We start from the raw sequence: 27,866 nt of genomic DNA, 5'->3' as shown, positions 1-27,866 counted from the left end.
CTCTAAAAAACATTGCTCTGTAGCACTATTATTGGTCAAAAAATCCATAGGGTACTTTTTTAGTAGGAAATCTGATAGAAAACAAAGTATTTCCACGAGCATCTTGTTGAACCCTGCTCTACTTCGTACTGTATGTCCAGTTATCACATTAGCATTAATTAGTGTATCCCAATGTTCGCATTGGAAATCCACTTCATTTCTCCCGTCCCTTCAAAATTCTAACTTATCCATCTGTCCCTTCTCAGGTACATCTGGGGTGGCCTTCTGGTGCTCTTTGGCATCTTCTTGAATGTTTACAGTAAAAACAGAGAGAAAATGAAGCTTCCCTCCATCAAGGACCTCAGGAGCTGGGTACTGACAGGAAAGAAAGTCAGATTTCTCTCACAAAATGTATAGGATGCACCCACAGGCATAGTTCAAGTCCTGTCGGGGCAGACTGTACAGCTGTTCAGATGTAGAGTTGGCCACCCTGTCTCAGAGGATATGCTGAAGCATGTGTCTGAGCCTTATCACCACCAACACTGAGCCAAGGATGAGTATACAGGGTTTGACCACCAATCAGCCTCACAAACAGTGGACATGATCAAACTACGATTGGTGATGGAATCTCTGTATCCTGCCTCTATTTACCAGTACGCCACTGACTCACTGAAATTATCTGCACCAAACTGAAGGAATTGTAACTATTTTTAAAAAGGGGATCAACGGCTAGTGGGTTCTTTTAAAGCAATTCTTCAGAGCCCCACAGAAAGATTCCAAACATGGAGACAACACCAAGAACCTTAAGACTCTCAAAAGGGAAGCCAGCACCTTAGCTAACCAAATTGCACAGTTTTGCACTGGAAATAGCTCTTGTACATAAACTCTTGAGTGCTTGGAAAAAAATTAAATTTTGAAAGGATAGAGTCAAGAGAGACATGTTAATGTGTCATGTCTGAAATGAGTCCGAAAAGAGAAAACACATATTGAGAAAAAGGTATATTTGTCTTTGCACATGCCAGAAAGGTAGGACAAAAATTTCATTTAATTGATTTGATTTGGTTGTTTTTATATAGTTTATTGGTAATTGTAGCTTACTGTGCCCTAAATCATGAAAAATATGTGATCTGTGTCATCATATGGTAAAATTTTTGGGGAATATTGAGACATTTGCTCAACTGTACATCTACGACCTCAACTACCATAATTTGCTAACCATGTGTTTGGGTGAAACAATACCACTCTTTTTACAGTAAAACAAACTGAGACATTTCTCTTAGAGTACATCCTGTATTTTTTGTGTGTGCTTGTGTGTACATGTTTTTCTATGGTTGGTTAGACAAATCTGTTTTGAAACCATCGTTGTGAGGACATTTTGGCCATGTCTCACAACTTCAAAGGGCTGTTTGAGGGTTAGGACTTGGTTTTACGGTTAGGGTTAGGCATTTATTTGTGATGTTTAAGGTTAGGGTAAGGGGATATGGAATGCATTGTGTGAATGAGTGTCCTCACAACTAATGTAAGATGTGTGTATGTTTGTATGTCTCTCATCAGTCAGCCCTTATTCTTCCCATTTGTACCGCTTGGGAGAAGAGTTGAAATGTTGCCAAACTGTGTGTTTATCCATTCAGTGGCCTTAGGCATGTTTGATTAGGAGTCCAGAAAAAAAGATAGCAATGCTCAACAGAAAATAAACAGCAGTCATCACTGTGCCTAGACTATTCTATATATTTGGATCTAACCGGTGTATGTGTGTGTCATTCAAATGAATGCCAGTCTGCATTCTCTGTAAATGGTGAGGGTGATGAAGCTCTCACCTGCTTCCTTAGCAAAACACTGCTGTTTCCTCTGTTGGGCTATTCAAGCACATTTGGTTAAGATTTACACTAAGTTTTATTTTTTCTCCAGTGGTTAAAATTGTTTCCTGACTGACATTAGGCTTTCTACCGGTGATGCATTTGCATTGTTGTGTTACAGTAGATGATTTCATACTGAATCTCAGTGTCTTGCTGTCTTTCATACATACACCTGTCTTTTACTGAACCCTGCTTTTACAGTCCTGGTTGAAATTGTTTGCACCCCTGAATTTTAAGTACAGAGTTTGTACTGATGAACAGTAAAACATTCCAGTAAAACATTCCATTAGAGGCTGAGAGGTCATGTTGCAGTGTTGAAACATTAGTTTGTCAATATCTACACCTTTGATGTACAGGGAACTATACTGCTTCATCGCTATCTGAATGGCTGATCTCTTCCAGCTCCCCGCAAGGTCATTATGGGATGGGAAAGCCCAGCTGACCCAAGGCATCATTGGTCTTTTAGCACCAGGAGAACACACCTAACAAAGCAAGCTGACCCCTGTTAGAACGTCAAGGATTTGGGCCATTTTTCAAAGCCACATAGGAATTTGCCATCCACCGAAGGTAGCTGTTTTTTATTTGTTGTAGACAAACTTTTTTTTTTTTAATCATAAGTTGCTTTAGGTATTTTAGTAAGGCTATGAAAGGATAAAATGAATGTGTGGAATCATATATGATTAAGGGATATCCTGTTTGATATAACAAAATGTGTTTAAAGTTAGGCTCATCATCCCAGTGAATAGATTGCTATAAAATATGTGATGCACTTCAGATAGGTTGCTATATAATATGTGGTCTGACATCTAATAGCTACAGCAGTGAGGGCTGGCAGCCCATTCATTATGTGTGCAATCGGTTCAGTAGGGAAAGCAAGGTGGCTAGGTGAGGGATACGCAGCTCTCCCTCAGACACAGTTCCTGTCGCCCTTAGTTAAATAGGAGATACACTCACATAGACAAATATGGCAAAACTTGAATATCCTCAGTTAAAGAGGATGGCGGGTTAAAAACAGTTGTTAGTATTTAAAGAGCTGAAATTCACGTCACATTTTTTTTGAATGTGTGAATATTTTGAATCTGTGTTAATGTTTTCAAGAAATACTTTCCATGCGATCTACAAATGCAGTGCATCATTTTTAATTTAAAATATTTAACATGCTATTTGTTTAGCAGGCTTCAAGGGCTAATGTGGGCCACTTCTGTAACATGTTTTACAAATTGTAGATCAGGACTAAGCCTGAAAAAATTTCAGTGAGGGAGATCGGAGATTAAGAAGTGTAGGAATACTGAATAGGAAGAAGGGTGACGGAGATACAGGAAAGGTAAAGAAATTATTACAGAGCCTGCCGATTTATTTTTCTAAACAGTGAAATACAAAAATGAGGAAAGCAATGGGAATCTTTTAACCAAAGTATTTTATCTAATAGTGTATTATTTATTATTAAAGATTAGACAGGATGGAGAAAGTTAGACAGAAACATTAAGTGAATAAAAAGAGTGAAACAAAGAGATTGAAGATTTAATTGGAAAGGAAAAGAGAAGGAAATGAGGAAAGAGAAGGAGGACCAGTGAAGAAAAGAAGAGGAGAAAGATTGGAGGAGAAGAAAAAGTTAAGTCCTATTAAGTCAACTGTTAAGAGTATGAAGAGTGAAACAAGGGGAGTGAAGAAGAGCAGACAGAGGAAGTAGCGACAATGGCTCTTTCTAAGAAACGGAAATGCCATTTTAATGACATCATGCAGAGAGAATTTCCATTTATACGCCCAAGTCGAGATAATTAAAGGTTACTGCACCCTTTCTTTTTCAATTGGTAGCGGGGGGATCTTCTGACACGGTTTACAAAGTTACTTAGTTAGTAACCAATTTTTTGATCAGTTGGCCTCCACCATAGTTTATTACAGTACAACAACAGTAACCATGGTTAAAATTCATGAAACCAGATTTTTTAAACATTGTATATTTTAATGATATATTAACCACCGAACTGGCAATGTCCCCCGTTTTCATTTCAGAAATCTGAACTTTATTTTATGGGAAATTACTATTTCTTTGCAACCAGCAGCTGGGTACAGTGATCAGCTAAGCTAGCTGTTTTCTCCTGCTTCAAGTCATTATACTAAGTTGTGATTTTACAGCAGTGTATGTCTTGGCAAGGCACAGTAACTTCCAGGAGTTTGTTGTCACAATGAGGTTACATGTATTGATTTTACACTACACTTTGTGAGCTTTAGAGGCAGTGATAGGTGGATTTTATGACATTTAGACAGAGCCAGGCTAGCTGTTTCCCTGTTTCCAGTCTTTTTGCTTAGCTAACCAGCTTCTGACTTTAGCCTTATATCGACCATAGTGATATGAGAGTGGTACCGATCTTCTCATCTAATTCTCAGTATGTCAAACTATTCCATTAAGTAAGAGATCATTTGTCTCTTTTTGCCATGGAACCAGAGTGAGATGGAATCTTATACTTGACCAGAGCAGAAGTGAAACTGGGACTTCCAGATTCTGTTCCGGAAGTAAGAAAACCTCACTGACACTGTAGTCACGCTAATAACTAAAAATACAGCTTTTCACGTGGTTTGCTTCATATATTTAGGTAAAGACAGTAGTTTTTGGAAAAATGATCTAATGTTTATTTAATAAATCTTTTTTGTAAACAACGATAATGTGTTTTGTGGGCAGAGCCAAACTGGTGGCAGAAAGTGACTGTTAGCGGTATAAGGTGTCAGTTTACAACATGGAAATATGGATCATCCAGATGCTTTCTGCGGTTACCTGTCCTTTTTTTTTTTTTTTGAGACCTTCCATACAGTGACTCTGTCTTGAATAAGTGATGAGCAATTTGGTTTTTTTACATGCTACTTCTGCTTGTATGCTAATGTTGCTAACACTAGTCAGTGATGTTTATTATTATGAAGAAGCCTACTGAGAATGCTCGCTTTGTGGTTGCTGCTGTTACTAATTTATCATTATTAACTACATCATTGATTTCCTTCACTCTCCACATAAGCCCAACTCCGCATCTCTTCCTCTTCCTCCTACCTCAGACTCATTACACCCAATGCACCCATACCCCAGCCTTTGTGAGAAACTCTCCTCGTATAATATGATGGCCAGCTGCTAGGCTGAGCCATGCTTCCCATAAGCCCTGGGGCTAGATGTTTATCTGTCGTCGTCCTCTCAAACTCCTTTAAGGATGCAAAACATATCAGCAATCATCGCCACTTCGATTAGCACAGGTGCTGCTTAGCTGTAAAGTGATCAGGAGAAATGGGAGGAAATATAATTGAAGCGGATTAGAGCTGAGAGGTGGGAGGGAAAAAATGAAATAAAAACTTGGACAGCGGTCCTTCTCCATACTGCTGTTTGAAATTCACTGTGCTGTGATTAAAACCGATGCAGACCGGTAGTGGAAGTCCTGGCAAGGAGTTTTGGTTATTAGCAGCTGTCTACTGTTTTTGTAGCACTGTTTCAGTGAATGTTGTCCTATAAGGTTGAAATATGGAATTGGAGAGTGTATTTCTGCACTGTATAACCTGGATCTGGACTTTTTGTACATCTGCTGCCTGTATTTTTTCAATTTCAACCAAAGGAGCTTGTACAGCATTGTGTGTCTGTCTTTGTATGTGTCGTCTGTACTGTGCATTTGTGTTACTAGAGTCTAACATGTGACAAACTAAACCTTGAAAACATGGCAGCCAATATTTTTGCATACACATGCAAATACATAAGATAATGTACAGAAACACACCCTCACACACACCATTTTGGTAACTTGCACAGGGCTGAAATATTCCACAACAGTCACTTGTGAAGAGAAATTCTTAATAATAAATATCTAGCCAATAATGAATGTGCTGCTGGCTGCAGTTGTCTTGGGGGCATAATATCTAATTTCCTCCCCATGTTTCATATCTACCTACTCCTGCATGTCGACACAGTCCATCATTACGCTCCAATGCAGGTTCCTATCACTTTTATTTATTTTTCAGATCAATATATAAATCAAAGCCGGGACAGATGAGATCCAATAAATTACAGTGCTGCACAAATGCAGAATGTTAACTGCATACCACAAGAGGAGATTCCCATGGGTGCCGCCTGGTCTGTTCTGTGTTCTCGAGTAAAATATACTAAATGTCATACTAAATCACAGCTAACTTGAATATTAATCAGAGTTGTTTTTTAACACAAGAGAAAAGATTAATCCAATGCCTTATCTGAATAAGTTTTGTAGGATTTCTAGCATCTGTTTTACTGATCTTATCTTATTAAGTTAGTTTTTTTTTAACTATAAAAATCAAGGATGAGACAAGCACGTTGATGATGTCTGTTGTGGGTTTTTGTAATACCATAAATGTAAAAAGGAAATTGAGTTGTAACACTGCATTTGCCCTGAAATTTTCTGGTAATGAGGGATCCTACTTTGCATCCCTCCCCACCAGGCATTCATTAAAATTGAACTGGGGGATGCAAAATAGAGCAGCAGAGTGATCCTCAGTACACCAGCCACAGTATGCAAGTCACCCCCCTTATATTCCATGCTCAGCCACATGGAAAAGTAGGGGGTTTAGTGGAAGTAGGGGTAAAAACAGGGGCAAGAGGATAGAGAACCAGGTGAAATAGAGCATAGAGAAAAGGGGAGGAGGCTTAGCAGCCTAATAAACCTGCAGCTGCCATGTTAAATCCTTACTGTGGACTATCGTAGGTGCAGGGGCCTAACCAGTCACCTCGGGCATAGACCCATAACGTGAAAGGCAAGTTCAGAGGGCACACACACACACACACACATACACACACACACACACACACACATACTCAGAGCTATACCTAAGCGTGGCAATCAACACTATCGGTAGGGAATATGCTACCATCAGGGCCCATAGCATCACAGCACACCCTGGCATTGACATTGATGCCAGTGAGGTGATGCCAGGCCAGGCTGCAGCAGGGCTTTGAAGGACATTCCCACTGACAATGGTCTGGTGGGGGATGAGGAGACCTCCACTGCCTTCTTCACTACATGGTAGAAACATAGGGAAAGGAGCAGAACCAAAAGGGGACATATGAATTAAAGAATATAAGAATAGTCAGTTTGTGAAGAAACAACATTTTTTTAACAAAAAGAACATAAATATACAGCCAATGAATTCATGCTCGGCACACTCAACACACTTTGTATTATTAATGGTAATAAAAGCTGCATACCTTTGTTCATCTGATGTCTTAGAGGGGTTAATTAAACCCTAAGCCTATGACAGTCCACCAGTTAGATGTTAAACTGGAACCAAAAATTGAAATTACATTTCATTTTATGTTTTAATTCATATTTCAAATGAGTTATTCAGAAAAGGCAAAACAAAATTTCTGATCAACCATCATAAGATAGAATAACAGACCTCCAACCATGTGATGTTTTGGAACAATTACATAAAGTTTAAATGCTACACTGGGAAACAAGATCTCATTTAAAAACAACAGAAAAGCAGAAGACAGGTGTTTTAATATGGAGAATATAAAGATAATATATAAATAATATATAAATGATCCAATGCAAAGCAATTTAACGCATCAGTGGCAGCCACATATTAATTACCTGTATACGGAGAGAGGGGAGAGCCTGGGACTAATGATTGGAGGGATAACACAACCACACCATGTATCACTTTGTAGCTAAACAAAGACACAAATGCAAATAAATGCATGAATGCTTGTGCATATCCACACACAAGCAAACACATTTGTCTTAGTTGTAATCATGCTGCTGTTTCCCACAATGTCAGTGGTTGCATGGCAGAGATGTGGCACGATATTCCTAATGATAGTGAATTAATAAGGAATCCTACAGATGGACAGGCCCATATGTGACACTTGTCCTTAGGGTGTGGCATCAATAATAGGTCCCCTAGGCAGACTGTCCTCACTTCTCCTATGTATTTGCTGGAAATCCCAGTCCACTTCAATTAGGTAACCAACTTCTGATCCCTCCATTGCTTTCCAGATAACTAAAGAGCGCATGACAGCACCAATATCTCTGGCACTGATCGAGGCAACAAAACAGCTTTCACCATGGGGGAAGAAAGGGGGGAGACCACAGCACTATAAATCCAGGGGTATTTGGACAAAGGTCACCAGCGGTCCCAAACGACCACTGTGGTGGTAATAAGCAGGCTAGGGCCATAGCTAGAAAATCCCAAAAGTCTGATCTCAAAAACATCATAACTGCCGAACTTTTTATTGTGAGTCTACAATTTGAATATAGAACACTCTTATAGTACTCTTATGTTCCAGTGAGTGCTTAAAGAAATATCTTTAATAAAACCTTTAAATATTTACCCACGAACAAATTCAGTTTACCAGTGACATACCAATTTCCCTTTCTTGATAGAAACTGGACCCTCGACACGGTCACTCTGCTAGCTATTTATTTGACCTGTCTCTTAGAGTCAGCGTATTTTGTTTGATGCTTGTTTTTTCATTATCACTATGTCCCATCATTACTTTTCTCGTTATAGTCTGAGGGACATTCAAGATAGTTCAGAAGAGCTGTGAATGAGGGACAACACGCACAGACCTCTTTTTCCCCAAAAGAAAGAAATTTCTTTTGGGGAAAAAAATGTGCCCCCCAGACATAATGTCTGTGTTTTCCTACAATTAATTAATGGGTCCCCAGCTAGTTAGCAGTAGGCAGCACTTGTTTCACCGTGATGAGTGAGAGAGGGCCAAAGGGGTTGGAGCCAGGCTCGCCTCGGTAGCTGCAGGGTTTCAGTTGTGAGCCATTGGATTTGGACTATTTTTAACAAAATCTTTTTATGGATAGATAAATCTGATTTTATGCACGAGGAGTCTCCCGGGTTTCAATTAAGTGGGGGTCATGCTGTCGATCTATCACAAAAAAATGGAAGAGGAAAGACAAGGAGAGGGAAAAAGTTATGAAAGAGAAAGTGAAGAGGAAAGCCTGTAATTAATACAGTCTAATTAAACATTTGTAAACATTTGGGGTTTTTTTGTTTGGTTTTTGGTTTTTCCTGAAGAACCACAGTTGCCTAATTGTCTGTTGTTTGTTTGTTTCTTGGGACAATTGGTTGTTACAGCAAAAACTGCTTCCCTTTTAACTACATAAAGTTTGTCTTTCTACAATTGAGGAGTCAAAGAAAATTTGTAATCCGAATGATTTGTTTTTCTTGTCCTTTAAGTCCTCTGGTTGCCACTTGAAAACATTTGACTGTGCAAAGTGAAAAGCTTTGGTGGCGAAGGGGCGGCACACTTACACAGGAGACTCTGGAAACTAATTTGATTTCCAAGACATGAAAGTTGACAGCTTAACGTTGCACGACGGAGGTAGATTTGCTTTAAATCCTTACACACTGTTTAATCATGAGCCACGAGGCATAGCAAGTTGCTATACCTGAGGATAGTCCCATAAAGAGTGTCAAGCATGCGGAGCAAGAGATAGAGAAAGAGAGAGGGGGCGAGAAAATCCATAACTGCGTCTATCACCTTAGCACTCTCTCTGTCTGACTGCGATGCATATTTCTTCCCAGCCAGCCTGGTCTCTCATTGTTAAACTACCCACAGGGCACTTCTTAATGTGAAGTTGATCTCAGGTTGTAGTCTGTAGTCGCTTAAATGTGCACACACACACAAACACACATCCTTGTTTTACTATATTCATGGAGACCCTTCATTGATTTACTACATTCCTTAGCCCCTTACTCTAACCCTAACCTAAACCTAATCCTAACCCTAACCCTAAAACCAAGTCTTAACAATCAAACAGCCATTAAAACTTGTGGGGTCCACCATTTTGGTACCCACAAAGCTGTCAGATCTCGCAAGTATAGTGGGCTCCCGGTTTTCAGACCACATGAATATAGTAAAACAAGCTCACACACACACACAGGTTTCACCCAGCAAACTGCACCCCCATTGCAGCTATGACATTTCTCTCCCCATTCAATTCCCAGTGTGTGCAGCAATAGCAAAGCAGATTATATCCATCTGTTTTTTTTTCTCTCTGCACTGTGAGGGAATGATTCAGTTCATCAGAGCACGGAAATACACTTGTGTGCTTTTGGCTGAAACGCACACACATGCTGTACCAGCACTGATCCATTTGATTATACAAGCCAAATACCCGGGCTAACACGGAGGTACTGTGTATGCAAATGCACAAGTTGCACTGATTAAGCAGGCCTTTTTCATTACCTTTTATTATCTTGAGCGATCAGAACACTTGTGGGTGCACTGATAGTTTCCATCACACATATATGAACATCCGGACTGGTAGAGGTGGGCATGTTGACACCTTAAGTACAGATACTACCGCTGCAATGTTGTCTTTTTAACATCAATACTGGCGTCAAAAAACAGATCCATCTCTTGCTTCTTTGTACCATTTTTTTCCTCAAAAAGAATATCCCAATCATTTTTGGTTTTCTCCATTTTAAAAAGAAAAAAAGCTGTCCTGTGTTTTAACATGCTTGTTTTAAAGCAACTATAATCAATTCAATTTTTTTCATTGTCCAGCCTGCTCCTGTACCGTTTTGGTTCATTGTCACCACTCTCATGCATTGTTTTTGGCCGCAGCAGGCAGGTTTTCAGTGAAAAAGCTCTAACAAATTACTGCACACCCACCTGCTCAGCACCAAATGGCAGACAGAGACAGTGACTAGCTTGTGAACCTAGTGGCACATTTAGAAGCTAAAGAGCTTCGTCGGGAGTTAACTAAGACAAAAAAACAGCTTAAAGGAGAGAAAATATTGGACCTACAATTATCAGGTGACCATAAACACAACTGGAAATGAATGCTTATTAGCTGGAAGTTTTCCATAACAACCTATATGGTGACAATCATGTCAGTGTTGTGTTAACAACATGTTTCCACTGCCTTCAAATGGCCAAAAAGTAATTTAGTAATTAACAGAATAGAAAAATAGGTGTAGACATTTTTAATGTTTGGCAAGTTATTTGGTTGTGGTAAAAGTTTATTTAGCAGTAGCCATAAATCATGAGAGATTTCTCTCCCTTCCATGGCAGCCTATAGGACATTTGCAGCTTTTAATGATAAAAAGAATAGTATCCGCACCCATATTTGTGATTTTTGCACTGGTATTAATTGGTATCAGATTAAAACCAAATTTTGTGATATTGCCCACCAAAAGTGGATGGGAAGGATCAGGAACAAACAAGGTAACCAGGCGGTGGGTGTGCAAGGATACTATTTTGAAATAAAAACATCAAACTCTTCTCTCATCAAAAAATGACTTGTCTGCTTATTGAGGTAGATATCGCTAAAGTGTTTTATGCTGCGCCCTAATCCCCTCTTCACCGATTTTCTCATGTCTCTTTTCTGCTTCTTCCACCCAGTTGTTGCTCTCTACTCCTAAACCATCCATCTCTCTGTGGTCCTTACCCCCTCCTCCTCCTCTATGACCCTCTCTGATATTAAGCTTGTCCTCTCTGGTTCCAATGAGCTCTCAGTGGCAGTAGTGCTAGCAGGGTGCTAGCAGGGTCTGCACTGAGCATGCCCAGAGAGCCAACCGAACTAATTAGAGATCCAACCCCAATGAGTGCTCTCTCTCTTTTGCTCTCTCTCATACACACACATACACATTCACTTTCTCTCTCCACAAGCGTGTGTATCTCAGCCCAGAAATTATTTAATATGATACATTAACATATTTCTGGCAGGAACGGCACGAGGAGGATCCTCGTTGGAGACAAATTATCCAAATTAATTTCTAATTTAAATCCTATGGCTTTTATTATAAGCTGTGGGTGCACTTGGTACCAGAGACACAGTGAGGAAGTGGGAATAACGACAGATAGAGAGAGAGAGAGGAGTGAAGTCAAGGATGGAAGGATGAAAGGAGGAATAAGAGGATGCTTAGGCTGGTTTATGCCCACAAACCAAATGAATAAACAGAGGGGGATATGAAGACAGAGGAAGGATTTAACTGTACATGGCTGGCTGAACTCGGCCGAGCTTAACTCAGCAATGAGAGAACATCCCCAGAGAGGAAGAAGAGAAAGAGGAAAATGAAAATGGGTCCATAAGTGTTAGGCCTACTTGTATCTCCCCTTTGCCCTAATTAGTGGCCTTGCATCCTCTCTAAGCCTGAGAGGGAGTGGAATCCAGTGGCCACGACCATCAGTTAATCTTTGAGAAATGTTTATGAATCTGCATGCAACAGGCCTAGGTATTCACGGGAAATGTAGGCCCAAAAGCATGTCTGTGCACTGGAGATCTTCAGATGATCAAAATGACCAATTAGGCTGCCTTCTTTTTGTCAGAGATAATGCCGGGATTGGACAACACCCTCTGTTCTTAATTTATGAGGCTTAGCTGCAAATCATTCTTTCAAGGGCTTAGCAGCTACAAACAGTTAAATGATTCATTTAATTATAAGGCATGAATTTTAATTTACTGATTTGTAAAGGAATTCTCAGATAATCAGAAAAAGTGTAACTGGTAAATGTGCATGTTGTATTGTGTAACATACAGGTTAACAGGATTGCATTACACATTGATTTTAATAAAACAAAGTTCATGTTAAGTTAAAATGGAAAACTGACAGAGCCGTCATGCCTACACTGAAGGTATTATTAACTATTGTGGTAAATTGTTTTGAGTCTACGTCCTTCGTTGTCATTTAAGGGCCAGTATGCATTTGTTTTACATTGTGTTCATTCTCAGATTAAACATGAAGCAGGAGCTCTGGCTGATGAGGTTCTGGCCGAAGTTATCCCATTTTACATAAAAATCAGAGTTACACAATATACAGTAAATTTAATTTGACCAAAGAAAAATCATGTTGTAGCATCATTTCAAGATCATAAAAGTGATGTTTCTCTAATCACACCATGTTTCTGAAGGCAAACTGTGAACAGAACTGCAAATGTTTCCCCTTTAAAGAAGAAACTAGATATAATTTATATCTTTACAATGAACTATTCATGGGGCAGGTAAAATGACAACTTTTATGAATATCTTTACTTCTTACAAAATTGTACTAAATCTGGGCAACATTTAAATGGACATAAGCACATCCATATTGTGTTATGAGATGAGCTGTCTGAGGTAAGTGACCACAAGAGACATTTCAGTTCTACTTTGTCACTTTTTGTTTAGTCCTCAGATGATAAGCGCTTTTTATGCCAGGCTACAAATCACTGTTACATACTGTAAGCAGCCAGGCAACCATACACACTGTAGGGGCTCACCTGCCCTATGGCTAAAGACAACCATAGCTACTGTATCCTACACACACACACATACACACAAATAGACACACATACCACAAGTACTGTACAGGTAATCTCACTTAATCATCTCAGAGGTCACCACAAAGTGAGCTGGGGTAGTAATTGCTGTGCTGAACAGCAAAAACTGATGGTGGGGGAGAGGGAGAGGAAGGCAAAGATGAATCGAGGAAAGAAAAAGAGGGAGGATGAGAGAACAGAAAAGAGATCGAGAGTAAGGAGGAAAGTGTGTGTGTGTGTGTGTGTGTGTGTGTGTGTGTGTGTGTGTGTGTGTGTGTGTGTGTGTGTGTGTGTGTGTGTGTGTGTGTGTGTGTGTGTGTGTGTGTGTGTGTGTGTGTGTGTGTGTGTTTTTGCTTGAGGGCAGGTTCAGAGACAAAGCATACCGGCGCTGCAAGGACAACTGTCGACCCTGACGCTTAGACAGTGAACACTCCACATAAAGTAAGTCCTCTCAGAAAGTCTGTCAATGGAGGATATTATACAGTTAGAAAAAAAAAAGTTATTCTTTATCCGACCAGCGCTCTGTTATTTTATGTTTTTCCAAGTGCAGTGCAGTTAGAAAGAAAGAAAAAAGATGCAACAAGAGGGTAGAGTAATGTGGAGGAAAACGACAGCCAACCAAACAGGTACACTGTGAGATGATTTAAGGTAATAATAACCTCCACTTTGGCAGATGGATGATGTCTCTGCCCTGACTGCTGATGCTTATTGAATGACACATTAGTAAACTGATGATTAGAGAGCCCCCTTGCTAATAGCAGGTGGAGAGGAGTGAAAAAAAGGTGAGTACAAAAATGTGTCTTCAGCACCACCACAACCCACAGATACACACACACACAGACACCACCTTCCCTTCCCTCTCATCATTCCGTCTGACTGGATTGTCTCAATTCTTTTGTTCCTGTTCAGCACTTTTGAATAAAAGATGGAAGAGAACAGAGGGGACCTCAGGAGGCAAATATGTATCTGTGTGTGTGCCTATGTGAGAGTATGATTTCTTTTGTCTTCTGGGTCTGTTACCATCGAATCGATCGAATAATATGTGTACAGCAAGGTGTGCCACCTGCAGATTTGCAATCCATAAAAAGTGGCTAGATGTATAGCTGGTGAGATAATGCTCTCCAGATGCAGGGTGAAAAGAGTTGAAGAGGCAAGGACTCGCTGAAAAAGATACTGTATGCCACTGCCCTACCTACTAGTCAACCTCATTTAAGGAGTAATGGAATACACCCAAGACTGCAGCAACCCCTGTGCAAGAAAATTAAAATTGCTGAAGGCCCTGAAAAAAATTTCTTTTGCATTACCTGTCGCTTTACTTATTAAAGGATCAGTTCACCAAACCTCCAGGAAAATATACCCTGCCACATGTTCCTAGAGGTGCCAAGTCATTCAGGTATAGTTCATTGTCAACAATTTTGAGTATTTTTTACCTTCAGTATAAAAAAATTGAACCTAAAAATTGCAACTGTAACATCTGTGGATTATTCTGAGTAGCTGGGCCACTGTGTATGGACAGATACATTGCTATGAACTTTTCTAATGGGAGAATTCAATGTTCTCAACAACACAGATGAATTTAAATTCAGTTCTATCCTCTTGGGGTAGCAGAAGAAGTCACTGCAACTACTCTATATACTATACATGACTGGATACCTCTAGGGGTATCCATTTTAAAAAGAAAAGTAATTTTAAAACGTCATACAAGATAATTTTTAGGAAATTCAAATCATTTTAACTGCTAGCTGCACATGATGGCAGTGACACTTTCACATCACACCGAAATCTCACTCCGTATGAAACCTGCACTTTACAATCAAAAATCAAATAAAAAAATGACATCCTTTCACTAATCAGTGAAAGGTCCCAGCATACACCTCATATGTGAATATTTATGGATCTTATTACTCATGCCCAAAAGCGCCAGGGGACATTTTTGTTACACAGACGTTGACTAATGTGTAAGTCACAAGTACAGTTGAATTTGTATCAAATCCATTAATAACATCAAAGATGAAAGATAAATTTCAGTTGAACATTGATGGTTACCATAATGGTCATGTGTATAACACAGTGTGAATTCAGAGTCATATGAAGTTCACTGGGCTAAATTATACCAGGCTGAATAAACCAATTTATATTACTCTTTTTATGGCTGATTCAAAGCTGCCTAGCTAATCAACACTCTATTGCATGGTGGCAGTTTGATTGGCATCAATTTACATAATGGTGAAACGCTGAGAAAGTGAGGCCTCAACTGCCCTCCATTTCTCTGCCGAGCCGATTAGATAGGTTTATGGATTTGAAACATGTGCAAAGCATCGATTTTATTTATTTCATTATTCATTCATTGGTCTATTGCACCCGGGAACAAGCAAGTTGACGGTCTGTGACAATCATGAGGGAAACATTTCTGCCGTCCTGGACTACACTAAGTGCTGGAATCCAATTTGTGTTTGGAATGAGAAAATAGTTTAACCTGAAGGTGTAGACCTCTGGAAGTGACTCAGATACACACATACACACATCCACACAAGGAGAGAATTGTGCACACACAACATCAGTATGGGTAACTTATGACACCTATGTTAACCTTACACTATAACAAGTGAATAACAGCTAATAAGGAGTACAATGTGGTAATTTTGTTATTTACAATAAATTCATCGGTTGTTATCTATCTAATCTTTTTCCATCCTGAGTATTCTTTTGATTTATCTGTAGTGATATTATCATCTGCTACTATGCCATTCATAAATGCTGATGTAAGCATACTAACAGGCTCATAATGAAAATGCTAAAATGTTGATGTTAAGCAGGTATACCATTATCACAATCTTAGTTTAGCAGGTTAGTACATTTGTAGTAGAACAGACAATGATGTCCTTAGTTTTGGCATTAGTTTTGCTGGTATTCAGTCACAAACCAAAGTATTTGACAAGTTGAAATTTTGACTTGATGATGGCATTTGATGTAAAGTTAAGAAATCACCAAGTTATAAAATTCATTCTGAGGGGTATATAATTGTACCAAATTTTGTACCATTCCACGTAATAGATGCTGAGAAATTTCACAGGGTAAGTAAACAATCTGACCTGCTTGTGGCACTAGAGGAAAAGTCAGGGGATTACCGAAGTCATTAAGATGCATCCTCTGGGCACTATGAATGTCTTTACCAATTTTCATGGCAAAATGGCATGGCATGCTACATGTCGAAGAAGAATGAGAAGCAGTTCGAGAGTAAGGTGAACTCTAGGGATAGTGATTGCTGCTTCTTCTTCATCGACCTGTAGCAACAAGCTCTCAATCTGACTTCCCGTGATAGCTAGTCTTTGTCGAAACTGTCCAGACACAAAATAACGTGAGTATAACATTAGATCAAAGATTCAACTGTAAGCCACCAAGACTAATTTGTCCATGGTAGCCAAAGTCAATGGAACAATTTTGATGAATTTTTAAGTTACGTTAACGTTACTCACATTTGTAATTGAAGATATAGCTGGACACATACAATTTAAACCTCTTGAGATTTACTGCTTGCTTTCGCAAGACAGTGTATGTCAGTCACCTTCAGTTTTGGCAGCTCTTCCAAGCACCAAGTGTAAGAAAGACCCACAGCGACCCAATGTTAAAGCTGTGAAAATCAGTGTTGGTGCTACACTGATTGACTGGCTAACAACGCAAACATTTATCTAAGACACAGGTGATTATAAAAATTATAAAAAATGCCAAAAACACTACATACAATAACAAACGGAAAATACTATTAACAATGTGTAAAAAATTAACTGTGAAAAGTGAACTAACTATAAGGTGGAGGCGAAGGTAAGATGAGTTAAAGTTAGTGTAGAGTTGACAGCAGGTTGACTGGAAGTAACCAGAGGTGCAGTTCATAACAGGAATCATGTCACACTACATAGTGCAAGTGGAGATTTGAGAGAAAAAAAAGTTGCTCTGTGTTACAGTAGGCCTTTTTATGTAAAATCTGGTGTTTCTACACCTGAGCTACTACACTGTATATTGTGGACCAGTAACGAAAACTGAGTTAGAGAGATAATATTTCAATAACACAGTGTCTTGAACATAAAATACTGTGTGTGTGTGTGTGTGTGTGTGTGTGTGTGTGTGTGTGTGTGTGTGTACTTGTACTTCTAGCTTTGTGAGAGCCAGTTATACACCGGAGAGAGGACATTTTGGACATTTTGTCCTCCTTCTCTGATACAACTTCAAAGGGCTGTTTCAGGGTTAAGAGGTTAAGACTAGGTTTAGGTTAGGGTAAGGGTTGGGATTAGGCATTCAGTTGTGATATTTTAGGTATGGGTAAGGGGCTAGGGAATGCATTATGTCAAAGAGTGTCCTCACAAAAATAGAAGTACAAATGTGTCTGTGTGTGTGTACGTGTGTGTGTGTGTGTGTGTGTCACTAGCTGCCAGCAGCACCCCAGCAGTAATCTCTGCAGTCAAATGATTTCACATTCCCTTTTCTCCTTGGCTGTCTTTGATGCCATTTACAAAGAGCAGCATCAGAGGACAGTCATACATGCCTAGAACACATGCACACACAAATTACATACACAAATCCAACTTACACATACTTACAGGCACACACCAGAGCAGTTGTCTTTGATTGTATTGTTAGAGCCCTTGTAGCAATCAGTCTCTTAATGAATCAGATTTAAAACTAAGTTATAGTAAAAATGATAACTTTGGTCATCCGTCAAAAGTCATGGTTGTTGGCTTCCTCATCCAACATGAGCATCCAATATGTGAGCCTATAAAGCTTTATATCTCTTTGTAGCACCTTAAGATGTTTATTTAAATTTTTTAATCTCTGTCAATACAATATCTGCATTTCATCACAAAACGCACGCACATTCACATACAGACACACATGCAAACACAGCATCACAGAGCACCTCTTCTTTGGACTCTGTCTCATGTGCAAGCCTGAAAGTCAACTAGTGAAGGATATTAAAACTGAAGAAGAAGAGCAAGAAGATCAAAATGACCAGAGCAGCAAAGCTGGGGGCGCAAAGCCCCTATGTGTTTCCCCCTTTCTCCCTCTCACTCTTCTTCTCTCATCTGATGCCACATGAAGCCTGGCCCAGGTAACTGCACTTTTTAATGATGCCATTTGCCTAATGCCTTCTTGAGGTTGTCGATCTGTCTCACATTATCCCTCATCCTGCCTGTCTTACTCCTTGACTCCAGCACACCAAAGAGCCTTGCCTGAAACATCGCTGCAGCAGCCTATTAAGAGCATCCTCCAGAATAGATTGGTGGGAGACACCTTGTAAAAGACAAGGATGAAACAACAACTAGCAACAACAAAAACAGTGGAGAAGAGGACAGTGATGGGCATATCTTTTATCCTGCATCTTTTCGTACTTCCCCTTTCTGCTGATCCAGGAGGTTCCACCAGGGCACAAATTGGGATGAGGGAGGAAGTCAAAGGGGAAAATCTGTTAAACCATGAGTTGACAGCTCATGTTCAAGCGTTCTCTGTGTTGCTTTCTCTTAGCCTCTTTTTCTGTCAATGTACTGTATCTTTCCTTGTCAATCTCTTCTATCTATCTTGGTCTGCAACCATTATTTCTTCCTCTATCTGATCCCTGTAAGGTGTCTACTCTAAAACAATTTGTCTATTGCCTCATGTCTAACGTTTACTTGATGCATTGCTGAAACAAGTCGGCTGACAGTGGGGTAGCTTTCCTTAAAAGGGGATGATAATTGGTGATACCATGCCATGTATGATCTTTTTTCATGGACTGTCTGCCTGTCTGACAACACATGCAGTTATGAGACATGTATTCAAATATTGCCACTCAAGCATGTTCAGCTTTTCATCATTGCAAAATTAGCATTGTTTGTGTCTGTCAAAACGGAGGAACACAAAAAGCCACCTGCTGTAAAGTCGAAGAGGAAGCAGGTTTACGAAGCAACTATTCAAGTCTGACCATGCACATACACATCTGAATGAGCAGGTACTATATGCAAAGTTAGGGACACAAAACCTAACTAACTAATTTCTTCATTTCTACCACCACAAATATATACACATACACATACAAACCGTTATCATACACATACCATACACAAAAAAACAATGGGAGTGTGCAACTATACAGACTTAAAAGTATGCACACTCATTCATCTCTACTACAAACACACGCAAACACACCTTTCATCTGAACCACACGTGCAAACACACATCTGCAGCACACATATCCCAAAAGAGGCTTTTTATGGCAGGGCTGGGCGACATGAAGTTGGCTGGATGAATAGTTTGATAGCCACAGGCAGGGAGGGGGATAGGATAGGCCATAAATAGGATTGAAGTTTAAATGGAGTAATGCAGCCTGGAAAAAAGCTAGGGCCTGGAGTGAGGGCAAACCCAGAGGTAACAGAGAGGTGACAATTTTTCCTGGAGAGTGACTGAAAAAATAATAAGACTTTTTTTTTTGGCTGCATGGAAGTGAGAAGCAAGAGATGCTTGAGACAAAGTAAATATATGATACAATGGCACAGTAAGGAGTGCAGATGAGGAATGTTTTTTTAGTTCCAGTAAATAACAGAAACTAACACATCTGATAGTCTTTGGAAGCAGCACTTCCACTTACTCAGGTTTTTCAGGTTTACAGTAGAGGGATCACTACAAAACATGGCTGAGAACTGATGAGTGGAGTGATGAGTTGATAGCCTGGTGTTCGAGTATGGGGATGATACCTGTGGGTCCACATTAAGAACAGTTGCAAGTCATTAAACAGCCTTAAAGCTGATGGCATGAGCAGAGAGAATTTTAATATCCAAAGGTATCCAACAAGAAGGCCATTCGCAGGATGTTTCTGTAACATTTGAATGCATTATGCTGTATACTTAAAGTGGCAATCTCGAAGATTTTCATACAATAAATGTCTGTTAAGTCACTATCTATCGCTAAATGAGGTCACACAATGGTGCTGGAGCCTATGGTCCACTGATGAAAGTATTGCAATATTTATATATTTGCAGTATTATGACCTGGGTGTCTGTGGAAACACACCCAGAAAAAATGCTGTATTAAATTACTGCTAATGTAATTCGAGATTGCGGGTAATACAAACCGAACATTTCCTACTGCTGCAGCGTCACATTATAAGAACTTAACTGGCGAAACACGAGTTGACTTTTACTATGAAGTAGTCTCAGAAAATGCAGTGTGTTTGTCAGTGAGCTTGGTAGTTACCGCTACTGTTCATCAAAAATGCATCTACAAAACAAGACAATGGTCATTTTCGTCATTTTTGGACAGGGGATGAGTTCCAAATATTTCGGTGAGTAATCAAACAAGAAAGAGCAACCACAGTGAGCTGTCATTGCCTATTTTTATTCCCTGACTTCTTTATTAAGTCAGGCAATAATATTATAATTAAAATAATATTATAATTACCTGACTTCTATATTAAAACAAAAGTTTGTATTGCTGCCGCCAGACTTCTGTGACCTGCATTTGCTGTTACCGCCATTCAGTCCTGTCGATTTGGAGTCACAAAATCGACCAGGACTGAAATCTTTGAGATTGTCACTTCAAATAAAAATACAACTGAATATTATCTATGACTGCACTAAGTGTTTTATGTGTTTCTTTATTATGTGCCTTCCATTACATGAACTAGGGATATTTGAAAAAGAGAGGAAAAATTTCCACTTATGGGTGCAGTGTAGCTAGGTATGTGATAAAACATACTGAGCAATGACTAAGTTAATAATAGATACTTTTATCTGTATTGTTTGAGAGGGTATATTACCACAAATCTTTTATATTGCTTCACTGAAATCATCTTTGTCTGAGTTGGGATTTGGTGTGTCTTGGAGTTTTTCTCTTGCATGACTTTAAATATAGCTAGAAACTGACAACCAAAATTAATGGCAAATTCAATTTTCCATTAATTTTCTAATAATTATAGACATGAACCTTTGTATGTAATCTGACAAATCTAGCACCCCCACCACCCCACACACTCACCCCCCACACCCCCCACATCGATACATAACAAGCACAAAGCACATTATGGGTGCTCCCCCCACAACTGCTGCTCGGGATAAGCTTCACAGTAAATTACTTACAATTAGAACTGCAGCATCAACAACACCATCCCCCGGATGCTATTGAATGCCCACCCAATCATATTTGAGTTAGTATAGTCCACTGTATCATTTCTTAAATCAATGATCTCATTAAGTGTTTGGTAAAAATGCCTCCTATGCCTAATCAGCTGGATGTGGACAATTAGACCTGAGTTAGAGGACAGCCTTGATTAGTACTTTGTGCCAGGGAAATGCAAGTAATTTATTATGCAGCACTGCACCACACTACCTCAGTATAGAGTGACAGTAGCGACTTAAACTTTAAGGCATGAAGGGTAAATGTGTTTCATTGTGTGTGTTTCAAGGAATTTCCCATCAAGCTGTAATTTGTTATTTAGGATTTTTTTTTTTTTTTTTTTGCCATCTTGTGGTGTTCTGCTCTTCCTCGTTATACTTGGTTTTTAACTTTAACGTGATTTTGCTAGAGCTGTCGAACTGATGCTACAAAAACAACCAAGAAAAAATTAAATAGGAAATGTGGAGTTCATGTGACAGTTTCAGGCAATATGAATACCAATTTTGGCATCAATTATCACCAACCATGGCCTTTGTTAATGATACTGTCCATTGTATCATTTAAGAAATGATACAGTGGACTGTACTAACTGAAATATGATGGTCTTTATTTTTTGGACTGTTACCTTGGAAATTCAGTCATTATCTATTTAAGTTTGCTGTCAAAGTAGATGAAACAAGAAGCACCTCACACAGCAGTATTATTTCCTTACCACTGACACATATTTAATTGATGTACTGTATCTTAAACAGCACACATACATTAAAAAACTGTAAAAATATTTTTACATCACTCATGTATTGAAGGACGAAGAATCAAACTGTTCATTCAGGTTCAAAACAGCACAATGCTCACTCACTCATGCCACCCCGTGCCATCCAATGCTGTCAGGTAGTAATTCTGGTGCCCAAGCAGCATCAACCAGTCCTCAACTACATGAAATTAAGCATAAAACATTAATAGAGGCAGATTAGGTTTCAAAACCAGACTAATGTAGCATGAAATGCTGTGACCATGCTCTAGCAATTAGAAGCTATGAGAACTTACCTATTTTGTTCCGGCTGCATCCTGAGTTCTTGATTTTTAATACAACACACATACACATACATTCTATATGCACATATACATGCTCACACAGTATTGTCCATGCACACAGCCTGCCATCCAAACTCCCAGATGTAGACACACTTGCAGGCAAAATTATGCACACACTGAGTCAAAAATAGTACATTAGGTTTTTATAGTTTTGTGAATGTGACAGCATAAGTCTCAAATTGTAAAATGACCTGATTGCAGCTAATGGGTTTACTTTTTAGAGGAGGCCAGGGTGACATAATATTTATGATTCCTTTTTTAAAGTAGGGATTACATTTCCCACATAGATGTCAATGAGTGTCAGAAAGTTCATACTAACAAGAAATAAGATGAAAATCAATTAGTGCACAAGCTATCCTCACAGCATTGCTACATTATTGGAACATACCCTGTCTATGTTAGGTAAATATACTTAGGGGATAAACTATCTGCTTCCTATGTAAGAAATCATGGTGAAATGAAACGACTGAAAATAGTAAAGGGTTATTAATTTGGATGTTTTTATTTGTCAATGGATGTTTACCGTGTTATTTAATTTAGAGAGCTAAGTCAGCCCCATGAAAGGAAACTGAACAAATACAGATTGACAGTGAAGAAGGCAACAGCACCATTGGATGTTGGTGTTTATGTTCCCATCACACACACAGCAAACACACATGTGCACTACAAATATGCCAACATACATAAATTGAATGCACATCTTGTGCTGTGACATAGACACACACACACCCTCAGTAGTAGACAGCAGTGCCCTGTCTCTGTTCATGGTGGAGCATGAATCTGTAGCGTAGTGAGAGCAAACGATTTGAGGCATATGACAAGTCCTTGTGGATTCAAAACAAAGCACCGTCAAGACCGTTCTGCCTTAGCCAAGCAGCCTGCTCTATGCTCTGCTCTGCTCTACATGTAGCAGGCAATACAATCCTCGAAGTTCAAGACGAAACCCATCATCATCCTTTCACATCGTTCTGTTCTTTGCCCCTGCAGACTTCTGTAGACTCCATGTGTGCTTCTCCCATCTGAGTGGCTGCCGTAAATTTGCCTGCGAGGCTAGAGAGGGGGCTGCAACACCCGGGAGAGTGAGTCCATTCACATTACCCACTATGAGAGAAGCTGTGTGGTGGGCAAGGAAAGGAAGAGAGGGAGGGAAGGGGAAAAGAAGAGGGGGATGACAGGAGGAACAAAAGAAAAAGAAAGTGGTGTGTTTGTATGTGTGTGAAGAAAGACATATAGATCTTGCCTGGAGTACATACTGTGAAAGGTTTTAAAAGTACTTAAATCTGTAAAGAGAAAAGGTTTTCTGATGTAAATATCCTTATTATGGTTCTGAAAACTTTAATACTTTAATCATAAACAAACAAAAAATTAATAAATGTTTATTTTGAATTATGTTTATTCTTGCCAAGGTTTAGATTCAAAAGACTGGTAAGGGGGAAAAAAGCTACCTGGCTCTGTCCAAACATAAGAAAATCCATCTACTACTACCTCTAAGCTCACTAATTAACATGTTATGTCTCATTTGTTTAATCCATACAAAAACCAAAGTGTAAAAACAACACATACTGATATTATGGGGGTATTGTGACTATTTCTTATTCCCAAGTTATTTCTCTTTTAAATTAAGATAAACAGCTGCTGTAGGTGGCGTCATATTTAGACATGAGAGTTGTATCAATCTTTTCCTCTGAATCTGAGCAATTAGGAGAATAAGCACAAAATTTTGAACTATTCCCTTAAGAATAATTAACTTACAAGCATTATTTGATGTATGAGGGTAAAAAGTGCCCCTTTTTTCTGTTTTGCACCCCATCTAATCATATATAAGGGGTAAAAATGCAATTTATAATGCAATGTGTGGCTACCAAACATATTATGGATTAACAGATCATAATGAAAGTTGGCTGCTTAAATTAAAGAGCCCTCTGATGAAAGGAAATTAAGTAATCTCTAATTGCAGCATCATGATAGTCTTACATGTCTAATTCAATTATCAACACAAGTGGTGTAAAATGTAGTGTAGAGAGGGAAATAAATGTTATTGAACATGCAGTGCCATTTCAAATGAGTCTCACCATTATCCAGAGTCAGACATTATTTTCTAAACTGTCCCTGTGACAAAACAAAAGGGTAAAAAGAGCCTTTTTTTGACTTGTTTGCTCCAAAGCAGTGTTAGACTCTAGAGTTTGCCTTGTGTTTGGCTTGCTAACCTCAATAATCATAATCTAACATAAGCAAATGAGCAGTTTCTCTATACAAAACAAAAATATTAGTTCACATTATTTCCCTTAGAGTGTATTTGTTCTTATCTGTCATTCCATTTTCCACTGGCATGAACAGACATCATCACGTCATATTTGCATTCTGCGTAGTGTGAGCCAGTTTCATCCCTTCATCTGTTTGCTTCTCTCCTGCTCTCTGTGCTCACATATACAGTATTTTAATACAGCCAAATTCCCAATTAAAAGCTGTTCTCATTTACATGTTTTTCCGTTTCTGTTGCCAGACAACCGAACAAGTATGAAATAGTGACTGAAACGCAAAAAAATTAAGATTACATGTTACCCAACAGTCACTTCCACGCCATTTCCAAGCTGCTGCTCTGCACTGCTAAAATCCTGATTTTAGAACAGCGACATCATCTGACAAAATCACAATACACATAAGTTAAAGACAACAGCTGTGCTATGATTTTAGTTATATTTACTTGTAAAATGATCACTCAGAGAGAAAGTCAGAAGCTCATTATCGTCTGTGTCAGCTGCTGTGCAATCAATTTAAAGAAAGACCAACCAATGAAGATACTGGCGATTATTTTCTAAAGAAAGCTAAGGTTTGTCCAAAAAGTCGCTAGATTTGTCACTAGGTGCTTTTTTGAAAAAAAGTCGCTAAAGGGGTCTGAAGAGTTGATAAATCTAGCAACAAAGGTGCTAAATTGGCAATACTGCCTGTAAACACCCCCCCTATTATGTAATAAAGACTGTTTCTGCCAATTCATTTTGAAAGAGCAAAGACCAAAAGTATAACAGCCCTCAGTCAGTCATGGACATTCATATTTGTACAGCTGCCCCTACTTTTGCAGTCCAGCCAAAAATAATATAAGTATAATTGTAGGACTAAAACAAAACAAATAAAGAAGACAAAAAAAGCCTGAAAACAGGAAAAATATTCAAGGATACTTTTATAACAATTCCTCATTTCCCTCTTTCCCCAAAACATGATTGATGGTTGTTTTTTGCAACCAACAGGGAGATATATGATTGTTGAGTTCCATGTAGAGCTCTACTCAAGACCCAAGAAAATGACTCTCATAATCCTTCACAGCAGGCAGGAAGGATCCACTCAGTATGGACATGTCACTCCCTGAACCAATATGGCTACTCAGTCTATGGTTTCCAAGAGACGTATAAATGAGCTCCAAGTATGCATGTTTGTCAGGCAGATGTATAAACACCGCTGCACACAAAACACATAAACATGTGTACAGACGTTCTGTCCACCATCTAAAACCATCTCAGATATACCCCCCTCTCTAAATATGTTGCTAGTGATATTCCTCTTCCTTGGTCCTTAGTATGTAAGACTGATATGATAGATGATCACAGGAGAAACAGAGTAGGCTGAAACACAAGTGGTGGTGGCAATACACCACACCCTGTTCACAACAAATTGACCCAAGGCCCTGGCTAACGACTTCTTGCCAAATAAATGATGATAAACATGAGTTTTCCCTCCACCAGTGAGTGTGTATTACTTAATGATGTTCAATGGCAGTGGTGAGCAGTAAAGACAACAAATATATTATATCAATGCATGTTAAATGGGCATCCCTAAGGAAACCTATCTGAATTGTAAATTCATGCATGGGCCTCATTTTTCATACTGTATGTGGCAAGGGTAAAATTCCATAAACTGTGTACTTAATGTGCAATGTTTTTTGCATATTGCCATCTTTATGAGCCCTTACTGGGGTGTGTATGTATTTATTCATATGAAATATGCTGCACTTACCTATTGTCAGAAATGGACTAGGTTTAAATTAAAATAAATGTCTTTATGCTGTTGCATGCCAAGGGTCAAGCTTCTAACAGCTGGCAACAACAAACTCTGAAGAAAGCAGAGAAACTGAAATGCTGTGCTTATTTGTAATGAATAAATCTCAATGTATTCAGGATATATGAATAGGCTGTGCCTTCAATTGGAGCACCAACTTCTCCATTATTGTTATTTCATTCTTCCATATTATTTTTAACATCTAACTTAGGTTTTTGTCATGCCATGTCATTCTTAGAGTCAAACGTTGACTCTTGTTCCATTACAGTGTACTTTTGGGATTTTAACGTCAACTTGTACACTAAGGTGGCTACAAAGATCCTTTATATACAGAGAATACTGACAACCAAAGATGTCCTTTAGCCTCTGTATTAACGAATAGCTGGCATCAGGTCTGTTATTTAGAAATCAAGCTGTCACTCAGGCAAACTGCAAAAGACAGCAGGCCAAGCAGCAAATGAATCCTGGCTAGACTTAAAATAATTGTGAGATGGATACCTAGCCGCGGCTTTTGTTTGTGAGACAGGTAGAGCCTGTTGGATGGGAAGGAGTGGGAAGGTAGTTAAATGAAAAACAACCCTCCCAAAAGTGGAACATAATCTGATAATTCTGGAAAAGACTCGGGCCTGGTGACATCTGAAAAATAAACTAAAAAAACTAAAAAATAAACCCAAAATTGTCCATATTTAGGTCATGGATATTAAGTAAAATTGTAAATGCTAAATGGGGTGCAGCAATTTGGGGTTCAGTATCTTGACCAAGGACACTTTGACATGCGGACTGGAGGGAACGGAGATCGAAGCACTGGCCTTCCGGTTAGTGGATGACCCACTTTCCCACCTGAGCCACAGCCAACCCCTGCTTGTGTACACTAACTTTATTAAGAACACCTCTAAACCTGCTTAATTTGCAGTGCAATGCATAAAATTATGCAGATACAGTTCGAGAGCTTAAGTTAATTTTTTCATTAAACATCAGAATAGGGAAAAATATGTGATCTCATTCTTTGACCGTGGCAGACAGGCTAGTCTGAGTATTTCTGAAACTGCTGATCTCCTGGGGTTTTCAAACACAACAGTCTCTAGAGTTTACTCAGAATGGTGCAAAAATAAAAATAAAAAACATCCAGTGAGCAGCTTTTCTGCAGATGGAAACACCTTGTTGATGAGAGAGGTCAGAGGTGAATGGCCATACTTTGAGCTGACAGAAGGGCTACAGTCACTCAAATAACCAATCTTTAAAACAGTGTTGAGCAGAAATGCTTTTCTGCATCTTGAGGAAGATGGGCTACAACAGCAGGAGACCATGTCAGGTTCCACGCCTGTCAGCCAAGAACAGAAATCTTAGGCTGCAGTGGGCACAGGCTCACCAAAACTGGACAGTTGAAGACTGGAAAAACGAAGCCAGATGAATCTGGATTTCTGCTGACGTACGCAGATGGTAGTGTAAGAATTTGGCGTCAACAACATGAATCCATGGACCCA

General features: G+C 39.1%; 1 protein-coding gene and 1 long non-coding RNA gene across 4 annotated transcripts in view; one reads left to right on the top strand and one right to left on the bottom strand.

Moving 5' to 3' along the window:
- Positions 1 to 1,720, top strand: part of slc35b3 (solute carrier family 35 member B3) — a 19,689-nt gene extending 17,969 nt beyond the window's left edge. For all 3 annotated transcript variants that reach the window (XM_040126389.1, XM_040126387.1, XM_040126388.1), the window contains exon 10: positions 246 to 1,720. In XM_040126389.1, the coding sequence (XP_039982323.1) occupies positions 246 to 396 (151 nt within the window). In that variant the 3' untranslated portion in view covers positions 397 to 1,720. The remainder of the gene's footprint in view (positions 1 to 245) is intronic.
- Positions 1,721 to 6,407: 4,687 nt separating this feature from the next.
- Positions 6,408 to 27,866, bottom strand: part of LOC120789605 — a 46,120-nt gene continuing 24,661 nt past the window's right edge. The window contains exons 3-5 of the long non-coding RNA XR_005707423.1: positions 7,430 to 7,506; positions 7,042 to 7,114; positions 6,408 to 6,852 (exon numbers count right to left, since the gene is read on the bottom strand). This is a non-coding gene — a long non-coding RNA (uncharacterized LOC120789605). The remainder of the gene's footprint in view (positions 6,853 to 7,041; positions 7,115 to 7,429; positions 7,507 to 27,866) is intronic.

This window comes from Xiphias gladius, chromosome 5 (genome assembly GCF_016859285.1).
Source record: "Xiphias gladius isolate SHS-SW01 ecotype Sanya breed wild chromosome 5, ASM1685928v1, whole genome shotgun sequence".
In the NCBI taxonomy this organism is placed as follows: Eukaryota; Metazoa; Chordata; class Actinopteri; order Istiophoriformes; family Xiphiidae; genus Xiphias; species Xiphias gladius.
The sequence above is the reverse complement of the archived record's forward strand: the minus strand, read 5'-3'. Positions and strand labels throughout refer to the sequence as shown.